Source organism: Mobula birostris, chromosome 26 (genome assembly GCF_030028105.1).
Source record: "Mobula birostris isolate sMobBir1 chromosome 26, sMobBir1.hap1, whole genome shotgun sequence".
In the NCBI taxonomy this organism is placed as follows: Eukaryota; Metazoa; Chordata; class Chondrichthyes; order Myliobatiformes; family Myliobatidae; genus Mobula; species Mobula birostris.
Window position 1 is genome coordinate 29072654 of NC_092395.1, and position 15458 is coordinate 29088111.

Consider the following 15458-nt stretch of genomic DNA (forward strand, 5'->3'; position numbering starts at 1 on the left):
TGAAGATGATCTTGGGAGGCTAGCCTTCCCCCTTCTGGCAGGCTGTGAAACCCAGCCCTCCTTTCAGATGTCCTGGTGGTGGGGACATCTTTTTGCTGAGGAAGTGCAGGATCTTGAGCAATGACACACCATTGGGAAGGGATGCTGGAGCACCCGGGGAGAGGAAACGGCAAAAGTGTTGTCGGGATAGTGGGGGGGTGGTGGGCAATAAGGGAAGGTGGAGGAAGTGGTAAGTGTTGTGAGAGTTGGATTGGAAAAGGTTTGAGTGTGAGCGAGCTCTGACTTCTGCCAACTTCTCTTTTGACATATGCACTAATAAATCTTTTAATGATCACTCGTTATTTTTATAAATCCATATTTTAAAGGCAGGCCCTAGTAAGAGGTGGGTAAAAGGGAATGGCTGCAAATTGCATGAATGATAAAATCAGCTCTATAAGCCACCCTATTACTCAGTAAGATGCACACAGGGTGCAAACTTCAGTTGTGAGGTTTCCTGAAGTGGTGTTAGGTTTCCTAGTACAGCACTTCTCACAGTTCTAAGCCTTAACCGGAAGCCTTGCAACCATCTCTTCGAGGAACACACAACAATCAACTCTTCCATCTACAGTGGTGTTGTTGCTGAAAGAGTAAAGATTCAATAATTGTTGTTATTAGCGAAACGGCACAATAACTGGCCCTCCCAGTCCAACAAGCCCACGCTGTCCAATTACACCCACCTGGCCTCCTAGGTTTTTGGAATGTGGGAAGAAACTGGGGCACTTGGAGGAAACCCGCACGGTCACGAGGAGTACTTGCGAACTCCTTACAGAGAGCGGTGGAATTGAACCCAGGTCACTTCTACTGTAATAGGATTACACTAGCCACTACTCTACCATGAAGCTCAGGGGCCGGTGGTGAAGAATTTAGTCTATCGGAGATCTCTGTGTGGTGACAACACACAAAGCCCTTCCATGGCTCTATCTTGGTGCTCGTGGTAAGAGAGGGTTTCTGTGAAGATGTGTAGGCTCTTATTGGCTGCCCTTTGGGGGAAATTGCCCGCAACTGCACTACCTAATGATGCGGACTGAAGGATGATGTGGAGCAGTGAACAGCAAGATCTGACGGGTAGCGAGTAGCAGCAGAGTGGATGACCCCAAGGCTAGGAAACATGACCTATCTATGCCTTGGCTGTTTTGCCAATGGGACATTGTATTTGAGATTGCCATGACAGGTCTCATGATGTCAAAGAATGTAGTTTGCAAGTGGGTTATTTAAATAATGTTTGGAGTAAACTGGGTCAATAGTATGAGTAGATAATAAACATTTTACAGCACACAAGATTAAAATGATGCTGCAGGCAAGCTTCCCATGTTGCACCACTGCTGATTCTGTTTGGGAGCAGTTTTCCATTCCTTGGAGGACTGAAGGATCCTAATGGAAAATAAAGTAGCCTAATCGCTCAGCAAGTCCCTCAGGACTGCAAATCACAATCACCAATGCTCGTTAAGCCAGTTCTTTCAGCTGTGTTGTCTGAACTAACGTCCTTTTCATTGAATAATTTCTGATCTCATTTCCTAATGAAATGGGACTGTATGCCTTTACTTTCCCTTTGTTGAATTCTTTACCCAGCTCTTCATACTACATCCTCGTGAATTTCCCAAGGCCACAGACATTCTCAATGCCAGCCACTATGATACTGGTTTACTCCCATGAATGGTGATGGTAATCAGATGAAGGGTCTGAACCTGAAATGTTGACTGTGCATAGATACTGCCGGATCTACTGAGTTCCCCCAGTGCCTGTTGCAGGGGTTCCCAACCTTTCTTATGCCATGGACTGATACCATTAAGCAAGGGCTCTGTGAACCCCAGGCCTATTGTGTTTCTGATGGTGATCAGCAGACAGGGCCATTGTCCCAGTACAGGTATTTCTGCTGTTGTGTCTGCAGTACAATGATTGGCACTGCCTATTACCAATCTGGTGGCTGGTGGTGTAGTGGTATCAGCACCGGACTTCGACACGGATGGTCCAGAGTTCGAATCCGGCCGGGTCGCAACCTGGGCAGCAGCAGTATCTGCGCGGAGGAAAGGCCTGGCAACCTACTTCTGTATCTTGCCATGAAAACCCTATGGACTTGACTAAACGACTGAACAACATTACCAATCACAGCTCAACTGGCTTCCGTGTGTACGTGTGTTCCGTGTTTGTCCGAAGCTCTTAAAAATTTTTGTTTCTCTTTTCCCTTTAGGGAAAGTATATAACTGTTGTACACGTGACTGCAAGCAATCGTTCTCAACCATGCACCTCCTGATGAATCATATGAGGGTACATCATAAACCCAACCGATATTTCAAGTAAGTTTATCATCAGGCCAGTTTGTATTAATCCCTGTATTTCTATCTAGAAGATTTAAAAGCAGAACTTGGTTTTATTTAAACACTAAAGGTATGATGTAATGATTATAATATGGATGCATATTGACCGGCTTTAGAAATTTGGTTCCTTCCAGTCAATAGCCCTCCAGTTTCCAATGATGAATTATTTTGCAACAGAAGTTCCCAACCTTAAAGTCACAGTATGATGTTGCCAAAAAAAAAATTTACAACTTAATTCAAGATTGAAATTTTCCCCACTTGGCAGGGTACATCATTTTGTTGTCACAAAAAAATATATAATCTGGAATTTAGTTAAGCTTGTCCCTGATCAGAAACTCCAGAATTTGGCCCTATCACTCATTCTTACAGGGGAAAAGTTGGGAAGTCCAGTGTCCTAATGTGTACTGAGCACTTGCAACAAAACAGAAGGTTTTAGCTATGGAATCTGCCTACTGATGCCCATGGTTAATCTGGGTTGGATTGCTGTGAATTTGGGATCCAGCCTCAACTAAGTTTCATGAACCCCATGGTGCAGTTTGGTTAAATCACCGCACATAATGTATCCATGCTCTCCCCCCCCCCCCCAAAAAAATGGAATTGTTTACAATTTGAACTTCTCAGAAGAGTATCGCAGAACATGTGCATAAAAGCACCACTTGCTCTTCACCTGGTTACAGATCTTTTCTCCTTTGATTGTTGCTCAATTAGAACTTTGGAAATAGAAGCAGGAGTAGGCCATCCGACCCACCATTCAATAAGATAATGGCTGATCTGTCCGTACACTCAGCTCCATCTACCTTACTTACCAATTCAGTAAAGAAGCAACACCACCACCTATCAGCTACTTACAATGTAGTCCTACCTTCTCTACCTTGGCATCTCCACAGCAGTTCACACCTCCATTCACGCAAAGATGAGACTAATGACCCTCTCTACGACTCTTAACAGCCCTCATGTGATTAGGCCATAAGACGTAAGCTACGTCCACACTACGCCAGATAATTTTGAAAACGAAGCTTTTTCTCTTCATTTTGACCTTCCGTCCACACTGAAACAGCATTTTCAGCCCCCAAAAACGGAGGTTTTCAGAAATGGTCTCCAGAGTAAATAAACCTGAAAACGCCTAATATCCGTTGCAGTGTGTACGGGATAACCGGAGCTTTTTAAAACCAATATCATGATGTGCCGGAACAGATGGCGACAGCCCGGCATTTCATTGTTTTCTTCTTATTATTATTATTATTATTATTATTACTACTTTATTGTTGCCGAAGAATTGATACTAGAGTGCACAGTCATCACAGCGATATTTGATTCTGCGCTTTGCAGAACCTAACAATTTCAGAACAGACGGCAACAAGACTGAAGCCAGAAGAGTTAGAAATGTACTCACCAAATACTTTGACCCATAGCTTACTGAATAAATAAGTATACTCACTTTGCCCTGTTTTCTGTCCTTGCTTGTATGAAAGTGCTTTACCTATTTATGCAAGTACTTCTCTGACAATAGATGTGTAACAGCCTAATGTAACATTGTATGGAAATACAAGATAACACTGATGCAGACATGTTTTATACATTTAACAAGGTGCTTTATTAATACAACAGTTTTTCAATGTTTGTCGTTAGCCGGGTCATACTGTCCATGAACTCCCTGTTGGTTGCCTCCATACGCTCCAGTATTTGGTTTTTTTTTTAGTTTTAAGTCCTCCTGCGCGAGAGCCAAGAGCAATTCCTTTTAAATTTTTCTACTCTGTGACTGGACAAACGCGCACCAAGTATATCGTTTCCTCTTTGCTTGTTTTCTGTGTGTCCTGTGCATGCCCAGTAGCAGGAGATTCGCCCAAATATCCATCTAATGTGGACAGAGATATTCTGAAAAACGTTTAGTGTGGATGCCTGTTGTTTTTACTCGAAACCGGAGTTTTCAAAATTATCCGGCGTAGTGTGGACGTAGCCGTAGGATCAGAACTGAAGAAGCCTCTCGGATGAGTGGCGAAACGTCGTCTAGACAACACAGCAAGTCCAGTTGCTGTGATTTAGTGCTGCCTGACAGTAGCCTTATATAGCACTTCAAAGCTGATTTATTGCAACGGAGCCTACATTTTGAGGGGTAGCAAGCCAGCCAGTATTCATGCAATACCACCTCACAAGCTGCAGTGAAATAAGTGGCTTGGCCGGAGTAATGTTGTGCCATTGAAGCCCGCCCGAAATTAGGAGACTTTTGTGTCCAATGAGAAGCATTGAAGTGAAGTTTATTATCCGATCCAAAAGACGGCACTTTTAACGAGACAGCACCCCTGTGTTGCACTGAATTATCATCCGTGTCTCCTTGGAGGAGGGCTTAACCCTTCAGTCTGAAGCTTTTTAAAACAAAATGCAGTTGAAGTGAAGTGTGCTTGCAATGAGAGATTAAACTTTGAAATATTTTGCTTTACAGATGTCTGACGTGTAAAGGACGATTTCATAAACCTCAGTCTTTTTACAAACATCAGCATGTGTGCTGTAGTGAAGTGAATAATGTGGCAGAGAAGCGGTGTCCCAGCCCTCTGTCTGCGAGTGAACCCGACGTACGGGTTAAACAAGCAGCCCCAGTGGAGCCGGTGAAATTTCAAAGTGTTATTAAGCAGCTGGAAAAGGATGGCAATGAGGACATTGTTAGTACTGCCCCCAGTTCAAAGCCAGTCACCCTACTCCCAAGTGGCTTACCAAGTCTGCACACTTCATTAAACACAATGCCGTTAGTTCCTGCAACGCCACACGCATTTTCACTGCTGGAGCCATCACTCTTTGCCACACCCAGCCTAAGGTTTCCTAGCCAGGGGCACGCTCCGGTGCCTGGCCCCTTCATTCCATACATACACCCAACACCTTTTGGCCTCCCTCAAAGTGCCACGCAGCCACGTCTTGGATCATACGTTCCTTCCGAAAGTCTGCCATTCTCCAATGCAGTCTGGAGGAAGACTACCGGTAAGGTGCATTTTAATGTTGGGTGACAGTTTATCAAAGAAAACTTTTAATTTTGTTCAAAGTTCTTGGCTTTGAATTTATTTTGCTTATGTTTTTAAAAAAATCTGAACTCAATTCATCAGAGTATTTCTTTAATTTAAAAAAAATACTTTTGCTTTTTTCCCCCCCCCCCCCAATGTCTTAACTAGTTAGTTAGACCCCCAGCTCTTTTGTTTTATGGTTTTATGGGAAGGAACTGTTTATTATGAAGAATACAAGAGAAATAGATCACAATCTGTACTCGCTGGAATTAGAAGGATGGGTGGGGGGGGGGGGGTCCCGTTGAAACCTTTTGAATGTTGAAAGACCTAGACAGTAGATATGGAAAGGATGTGTTCCATGGTTGGGGAGTCTAGGACAAGAGGGCACAGCCTCTGGTTAGAGGGGTGTCCACTTAAAACAGAGATGGAGGGAAATTTCTTTAGCCAGAGGATGATGAATTTGTGGAATTTGATACTACAGGTAGTTGGGTACATTTAAGGCAGAGATTCTTGTGTCTTGTGATGGAAACTTTACATTAAAAGCAGAGATTGGCAGTACATACCCAGTCAGGCAGCATCTGTAGAAGGTGAAATAAAATTAATATTTTTCAGTTGGAATATTGTGTTCAGTTTTATTCACCCTGGTATAGTAAAGATGCAAAGAATATCATGGACAAAACAAATATCTAACAAAGATGTCATGAACAGAGCAAACACAAAAAGAGAAATAATGTGTGAGATTATGAAAAGGCAACGTAACTTCATTGGACACGTGATTAGGAAAGAGGAGTTAGAATGCATGGTAATTATGGGAAAGATTGAAGGGAAAAAAGCAAGAAGAAGACAAAGACAAATGATGATGGAGGCAGCAGCCAGAGAATTGGAAATGAACACCAATGAATTGATCCACTTGACCCGAAACAGGTCAAGGCAGTCAAAGCTCAAACTGGGCATGGCACCTGATGATGATAATGATGATGATAGTAAAGATGCAATTAAGCTGGAAGGAGTGTAGAGAAGATTTGAGGATGTTGTCCGGACTCAAGGGATTGAAGAGAGGTTGAGCTAGTTGGGACTTTTTCATAGGAGCATAGGAAAATGAGAAGTGAGCTTAGAGAGGTTTATTTAAAAAAAATAAAATAAAATAAGGGGCATAGATATGGTGAATGACCACAGTCCTTTTTCCCAGGGTTGGAGAATCAAGAACTAGATAGCATATGTTTAATATGACAGAGGAGAGATTTAATCGGAACCCATGGGGATCCACCCAGATGGAATGAGCTGCCAGAGGAAGTGGTTGAGGCAGATACATTAACATTTTAAAAGTACTTAGACGGGTACATGGATAGGAAAGGTTTAGATCAATGTGTTCCAAACCTGGGCAAATCGAAATAGCTGAGGTGGCCATCTAGCATGGACTAGTGGGCTGAAAGGCATTCTCCCATACTGTATGTCCCCATTTCATCGATTTCCGCTGAACGTCTGACACTTGGCTGTACTCAGCATCTTCTGTTCCATCATTTCAGAAGAAAATTGGATTCAAACCATTTAATTCCTGGATAAAGGTTTTTATCGATTATAATTTTGTCACTTTCATGGTAAAGATTTATTCAGTACATTTCATTGATGTTTATAGCTGAATTGTCATGTTAAAGTGAGTCTCCCTTTGCAATTGATCAATGTTCTTGTGCATTACCTTGCAAAATATTAGGCTGTGTTTATCCTTGATACCTAACGTACTCTTTGTGATTTACTGACTGAGGATTGTTGTGAAATGCATTGTATTTTAAAGCTGGACTTTGGATACGTCATATGGACACTAAATTTTAAATTAAGCACTGTTCGTTGTCTTTCTGCAGCTCAGTCAGCCAATAGCAGAATTGAATGGGAACACACCAGGGGTCGATATAACTGTATGCAGTGTCCATACTCCAGTGAGGCACGGGAAGAAATGATCCTGCACATTCAAGAGCATAACAAAGTCCTCAGCAGCAGATTAGTGAATGAAAAGGGCATGTTCATAAATCCTGGTGACAACTACAGTGCATTGTCAATGCAGTTCAGTGAGTCTTTGTTAACTTAAGTTTCCCTGGACCATGGCCTGTATGTAGAAAGGCAGACACCAATATCTCATGCTTCAGAGTTGAAAGTTCAGCAGTGTGCATTATGATTATTAGTGAATTTGGGGCCCAGTGGTTTTTCTTTCCCTTCCCCACCCCCTTTTTTTTTTTGCAAGTTGACACAGAAGTATAAAGGCAGACTTGCACAAAGGAAACAATTATTTATAGTTACCATGAAGATATGATGCTCTGGTTCCAAAATCAATGGTATTTTTGTTTGCATTTTTTTTCCTTCTGAAGTTGACTCATTACTGTATGATTTGCATGGCACCCTCTACAGCAGTCCCTTGTAGCCAGGCCCTATTATTGTAGCCATAACCCAGAAATTATTCCTTTCTGGGCTGAAAGTCATTGGGTTGATTTTTATGGCATTTGTTTTAATAATAGCCTCACATAGTACCGTTTTTTTTTTCCCCCTTGCTTAATCAGAAGTCCATTTTTGTTTCAATTGCCTTTGGATAGTTAAATATTTTCTTGACCAAGAATTTGTTTTCTGTAGTTTTGGATCTCGTCCACAACCTGACTGCCCTTAACTGGATAACAAACACTATACAGACCCTAGTCCAAAAATGGCTGTGCAATATCTCCAGGCTGTCAGACTTGCTATTTGCACTCCTGTTACGATGTGAACTGTTAAACTAAAGTATTTCTTGCAAGTTCCTTCAGAGTTGTGCTAATCTAATACTGGAAGATACTGGTACCACCGTTAATAAAACAAGTTGCCAATAAATACTGTACAGTGTGAAGCCCCAGTTAGGAGAGTTTCATACTTCCAGTATAAAATTTTCATTGTTTCTGTGACTGCGTGTTTTAATGCTAATTTTGGCTATTTCATATACAAGTTTGGCACCAAATATTGTCAAAAGTTTTCTCTTTGATGTTTTCTTAAAAAGTTTCAAAACGGACAATGTGATGTATGTCCCAGCACTATAAATCTTTTCCTTCAATTGCATACTGTTTCTGGGTACTTTGTATTTTACTGCTTAAACACTGTGATATTGTTTGGGTGTGGGACAAAGAGTGTAAAAGTTGAAAGACCTTCGTTCAGTTTTCTTACTAGTAATGGACAGACAGGATCAGAATTTCCCAAGTCACTGTGCCAAGGCACTGTAGGATGCCACTGTTCATGTCAAGGTGGTTCACTTGATGGTAAGTGTTAAAACTAGAAGAAAATCTATTAAATGACCCATTTTGCAGTTTTGAGATCTCTATTTAGTGGGTCACATCCACCACACTCTTTTGTGTTGGTGATCACCATGGAGTGGGGCAAGACACAAGTTCAAAACTGCTAATTCTCCTTAGTTGGCCTCAAGTATATTGGGTGTCGAAGAGCTCTACCAGTGTGACTGTTGAAATGGGATTATGCACAAGACATCACCAAGACGGTGAGGTATCTTTTTTGGCCAGGACAGGACTGTTATAATTTGTCATCATAGATCTTCAAAGGTATCCTTTCTTATTGTGCTAAGCTTGGTCTGGATCTTTTGGGTTAGCAATGGAATCAGTTATTTAACTGGAGTGGTATTCCTTAATCTTTGCATAATGCTGAGATAGTTATTGACTAGTCTATCCATCCAGGCTAGAGACAGATGAAGGGTGTCAACCCAGAATGTTGACTGTCTATTTCCTTCTATAGATGCTGCCTGACCTATTGAATTCCTCCAGCTTTTTGTGTACTTATCTATCCAGGCATTTCTTCCTTCAGGCATGTGTGATATTTTTACAATCTACCTAATTTTGGCAAAAAAGCTGAGTGTTAATTTGTCAGATGCATGATTTTTATTTTTTGTCTTGATTAAGAGAAATGGAATGAAAGGAAAATTCCTCCTTTTTGTCAATGGCTGAAGTTTATCCTCTTTCCTTGGTATCAGATTGTCCTTCCCAACCAGGACAACGATATTAGAAGATCTTCCTCTGGGACTAGATTAATGAAACCTTTCATTGAAAGGTGGAAATTAATTTACAAAGGTCAGGATCAGTGACAGGTGAACTTTGAAGTTTTATCATATTGCAGATTAAGTAATATAACAGATTTCTTATTTTTATCCAATTATGAAGTTCCATTTCCAAAAGATACTGGGATTTGAATCCTGTCGCTTGCTAGAAGTATAGTCATATTGAAATATCACTGGCATTCATCTTTGGATTGTTTCTATCTGTTCACATTTGGTGTTGGATTATGTCCTTCTACAAGAGGCAGGAATGAACTAAATTATAATGGCTTTTATCGTATCCTATACAGTGGGCTGAAAATTTTAAATAAAGCTACAAATTAGATGAATGCCACTGACCTGCATTAGCCAGCTTATCCCACTTCAACCGATTGGTGTTTTAGCATTAGTCAGAGACCCAATTTGAAACTCTCAGGATTTCAAATGGATTAGAGATAAGAAGCTACCATATGCTTCCAGCTTCATATGTTTCATTTTCTTTAAGATGCAATATATTAAGTTTCACTTCGACAAAGCACACACAAATGGTGGAGGAATTCAGTAGGTCAGGCAGGATCTATGGAGTGGACGTTTCAGGTTGAGATCTTTCATTCAGCATCTGCAGAATCCTTGTTTTTATAAGTTTCACTTAGAATTTTTAATGTAGTTTTGGATAACTGAAGAGTCAAATATAAAGATTTCATCCTAGCTGCAAAACCTACAACACTGACTGCAATTCAGATATGTACAAGGAGATACGATGAACAGATCTTGACAGCGGTCTTATTAATTGAATGTTGAGACTGTGAAGAGGAGAAACATGTATTTTGTGAGGTTTTTTAAAAGATAAAAACAACCAGAGCTTCTAACACAACATTGATTACACCATTCTTGTCTACAAAACAAATATATGAACTAATCCCATCTCCAATGCACCCACATGGTTGATAAAGTAAACTTCATAACAGGTATTTGCAAATTATTTTTTTAAATCCAGATTTTTATATCTATAGAGATTAATTTAATATTTTGTGCATGCAGAATTTAATACCAGAAGAATGATTTTGTAGAACGTATGTGGTTTAGTTTGCATTTTTTAGCTTGATATATCTTAAGAGTTGCATGCTGTACAAGATTATCAAGATTTGTGGACTAACATGCATAAATTGCTTTGAACACCTAAAAATTTTAGCTTTACATGGAAACCTTTTTAATATGCTTTGTTATCCTGCTGTTTGGGGCATATTACAATAATTGCTTTTCAGGTGATTCTTGAAAGGGGAAGGGTTGGCAGTTGCCTCATCTCCAAAAGGCATTTAACACTTTGTTATGTACTTTTCTGATTATTTCATTGGCGTTTAAGTTAGACTCTTAGATTTGTGCTTCACTTGTTCTGTTTACTTCTGTTTTGGATTGTGATCGATTTATGAATAATCTCAACTGTGTTTTAGATTGGCAGAGGAGGTCATTCTGTCTATTCAGTCCATGCTGACCCCTAAGGGAGCACACCAATCACACTCATTTACCCCCCCCCCCCACCCCACTTATTCCACTGCACCCTGCAACTTATCTTCCGGCACTCATGCCCATCTCCACCATCGCCCCCAACTCTTTTCCCCAGTAACACTCACCAGAGGGTAGTTTGCAAGGCCAAATAACCTGCGAGTTCATTTTTGGGATCTAGAAGGAAACCGGAATGCCTGGGATGTGTAGACACTCAGTGTTGGAGTAGCTCCTTCCCAAAGACCGCTGGATTGGAATTCAGTCTATTGCCTCCCTTTTGAGGAGAGAGCACACACGCTCGTGATTTATGACATTAGTTCAGTCTGTTTTTGTCAGAGTCCCATTCATATATTTGCCTAGCGTTTGGCCTTCAACTTCTGTTGCATTTACTTTACAACATTAATTTGCATTTTCCCTCATTATATCTGGTGATAGTGTTGCTGTGCATCACCCTCTTTGTGATTTTCCTTGCCTTGTGACTCTACTGTTAGAAAAGTAACTGTGAACCACAGAACCTCCATCCTGCCATAATGAATCTCGACCTTGCTGGTGCACGCTTTGCTTTTGTTTTGTAAAATGCCCAAACGCAATTCATTCTTATTTTATTGAAATGCAGCATGGACTAGGCCCTCCTGGCCCCAACAGCCCCTGAATCAACTCTAGCCCAATCACGGGACAATTTACAGTGACCAATTAACCAACCGACCGGTAGGTCTTTGGACTGTGGGAGGAAACCGGAGCACCCGGAGGAAACCCATGCGGTCACGGGGAGAATGTACAAACTCCTTATGGGCAGCAGCAGGATCACTGGTACTGTAAAGCATTGTGCTAACCACCACGCTTACAAATTTATGTGATACCTTTTGGGTAAATAGTCTATAGTAAGAGATCCGTTTCCTTCCTTGCTGAAAGGTTAGAGATTGACCTAATTTTGTTTCGTGATATTTCTACAGTCACACAGTACATCTTGACCATTCTTTCACATTTTGTTAACAGCAGTACAGGGTGAATCAGAAAACTTCAAGTAGGAACTTCATGTGTGTTATTTTAACCAATGTTTACCGAGTCAGCTGCCAAAGCTGGAAATTGGAACTATTTTTTAAAATGCGACAATAACAACGGTCTGAATTCCTTTTTGGCAGAAATCCAGTTAATCCAAACAAAAAAGATTTTGTCCAAAGCTACTTAAATTTCATATGTGTAGAAGCTAGGGTGGCAACCCATTTGATTTAGCTTGTGACTTTGCATATGCCAATTAGAGAGGTATTAAGCTATTTTATACTGTCGCAGGTTTGTTTCTAGGTTATTAATCCCTTGGTTATTAACCTTGTTGTTCTTCCTCATTCAGCAGAAGGTCCCGGTGGGGTTATTGTGTTGTTCAGAGTACAACAGCAGTGTTGTTTTGGAGCAATTATTTATGTGAAATGTCATCGGCTCCTATAAAATCTTTACCTCTATTGCTTGGTGAAAAACCAAGCTTGTGCAGGGTAACTCTTTTGATATGTTTGGTTTTAATATAATAATCTTCTGTGTGTCCCTCTATTTGCCAGGAGAGTGATAGAGGAACTTAACCAGTTGAGATAGTCAGCAGTACCTTTGCATTCTTGCTAAGCCCAGAGTTAACATTGCTGCCAGAACTCAATGTCATTGGACCCACGATCTGCCTATTTAAAGGGTGCTGTGGTTCAAATTAATAGGGTATGGGTATGTTTTTGCTTTTAACCTGCCCGACTTCATCCATGAGCATAAAATTCTAACAGTGGTTCAGAAATCCCCTCTCATTATTGAGGCTGCTTTTTTTTAACGGACTGAATTATCTTAGAAAATAAACAATTGCTCAGCTCTTTGGCCCAGTTTAGTTAATGAGAATGTAAGCTATTTCAATGCCCTTGTTTTGAGCTAGACAAGAATTGTAGAATTTCAACTTGAGTAGAGCTGTTACTTTCATACCACACCTCTATGTTTATCTGCTCTATCAAACATATCGACCTGATTCAATAGCTTTGGTTTGCACAATGCTGTGTCAAAGGCTTAAATTATGTTATATGGGGACAGGGAAGTCTTAAGGGAATAAAACATTACAATGGTTTATCACATTTATGGGTGTTTTCCCAAGAACATTTTTTAATTCTAATTCTTCTAATTCATCTAATTCTTCGCATGTTTTGGTACAATTTTTATGTTCATACTTAAAGATATATGGTGAAAGAAATATTTCTAGGACAGCATGTCTATTATTGAGATGTATTTCTATTTACTATATATAATTTGCTTTGATATAATATTGCGTAGCCTTGCATTTTACTTTGTAATTTGTGTTTCACAATGTCATATCTGGCTGACACTTGTAATCCCACTTATTAGTGGATGTGTCGCTTGGTTCCCACATGCACTTATGTACAGAATTGACATTAATGTTATAAATGTGATGCTGGACACTTTTTAACCCTTCAATAAAATATTTCAAATGAATGTTGTCTGGTCACCGACTGTTTAGCATTTTTTATTCCCATCCAGGTAAGAGCAGTTTCAATACTGGGATTGTTAGAGTGATTTTTGGGGTTAGCACATGTAGCAAATAACTTTAACTGACTTCAGTCACTAGCCTTCAGATTTAAATATGATTCTTGGATTCTATCTAAAATGCAGTTCTGATCAATAGGTTCCCAAGAGCCAAAAGTAAATTGGAAGAATGGGCATGTTGATTTAAATTTGTTACGTGTGTGTATTTGGGTGTGTGTAATACAGTGGGGGGTGTTGGTGGGAAGATCCAGACATTTGTAACTCTTACATGCAGTTCAAAGGAAGCACTGTAAATATGGATTTGTTTGAATTGTCTTGAAATTTTCTTTGATCTTTAGCATATAAAATGTCGTGTTGGGTCAGGCAGACCACCTTTCTTCCTTCTCTGCTCCTTCCCCCCCCCCCCACCCCAAAGGTTGTCAGTTTATTTGTGATGTTTTGTTGGATAAAGAGACTGCATCATAACTACCAGTACTTCATTCACATGAAAGAGTTTATGTATGGCATGTTTTTAATGCCTTTTTATCTAGATAACTTTTTTTTTTAGAAAATCAAACAAGTCCCTTGTTCATCTTCAGATACATTCCCGGACATCTGATTATTCTCTTTGACACTGGATCATAAGACTGTTTCCTCATGTGTTTTCTCCCCCCCCCCAATCAGTCTCCATTAATTGCAGTCAAGCTTGTATTGAATTTGACAGCAACCCATTCTCCTAACAGACTGATTTCAAAATTGTAACCCTCACTTTTCACATTTTCATTAATTTCTTTCATCATGGTGATCACTGGCAAAAGCAGCATTAGGATTTTGGGGCAACTAAGAGACAGGCAAGAGAAGTCCAGAGCAATGGGGTCTCATTTAGGCCTAACTAGCCAAAGGGGGCTTTTTTCCCCTCTCCTTCCCAAATGGATTTCAGCAAATTTTTATGTTTGCAACATCATGGGAACTTTATGGTCATTGTTATAAAAGTCATTGTACACAATGCATCTACATCCAGGTCTTTTGTATTTGGCAGTAAGTTGTTTGCTCTGAACAAGAAAATTGTGAGTCCAGCACTGTTGAATAGTTATTTCAAACTGCTGTGTGCTCGGTGTAATTAATAAATCTGGAGAGAGAGGGGGAGAGGAGTAGAAGCAGGTCACTTTCAGCTACCAACATGTCAGAAGTAGATGTTAGAGATGACCAGTTTGTATACAAGGGCGGTGACAGGCAAAAGAAGCATAATGGCAAGGTATGGAGTAGAATGAGGGTAGGTTCAATGGCGAAAGGACCGAAATAACAGCCCAAAAGTGCAAAGTAGCAAAACAAGAAAAGTGAAAGAGGTTTTAAAAGGGATTGTAAATGGTGACTGGTGGTGAAGCGGTTTCAGCACCGGACATTCGAGGCGAAGGGTTGCGAGTTCGAATCTGATGGCTTTCCATCCGTGCTGAGATGAGCGCCGAGCTTGCAACTCGGCCTCTTTACCTGTTAAAATGCTACGGAAACGACAAAAAAAAAGCCGGCCGATGCGCCACAAGGCGTGAAAAGGAACAACAAATGATGGTGACGGAATGAATGTGGGGCTTCCCTACTCGGTCATTTGTTGAAATTTTGGACGAGGAACTTCTTTGAAAAGCAACCCATAAAAACATCTAATGACATGCCTGAATATGAACATTTATTTTGGTTTGTAATGAAACACAGTAAACCAATGGTCATGTGGTTTGAGTTAATGAATTCCATATTGAAACCCGAAGACTCAGATAACTTGTTTGAAACGTGAAGTACACCACTCTGCGTTTTGTGTCTCAGGAACCGTTACCCTGATTAATAGTAATCAGCAATCATATAGCGATATTTTATTGTTTGTATGACATATGAGCAGGGAGGAGGTAGAATATGGAGGGGAGGAAAGAGGACACCGAGGTAAGCAACTGAGATGGGGGTGCTGAAGGAGGGAGACAGGTGGCAAATGTAGGGGTGCACGTACATGGCCCAGTACGTGTTTGGCTGAGTCGGGGCACCAGATCCTGGCTTTCCAGATACGTTAGACAG

At 40.5% G+C, this 15458-nt stretch overlaps 1 protein-coding gene across 1 annotated transcript in view; it reads left to right on the forward strand.

Moving 5' to 3' along the window:
- The window catches only part of znf414 (zinc finger protein 414), a 35284-nt gene extending 21915 nt beyond the window's left edge, over positions 1-13369 (forward strand). Inside the window, exons 3-5 of the mRNA XM_072243860.1 lie at positions 2228-2333; positions 4795-5324; positions 7204-13369. Coding sequence (XP_072099961.1) covers positions 2228-2333; positions 4795-5324; positions 7204-7427 — 860 coding nt within the window. The 3' untranslated portion in view covers positions 7428-13369. The remainder of the gene's footprint in view (positions 1-2227; positions 2334-4794; positions 5325-7203) is intronic.
- Positions 13370-15458: the final 2089 nt, after the last annotated feature.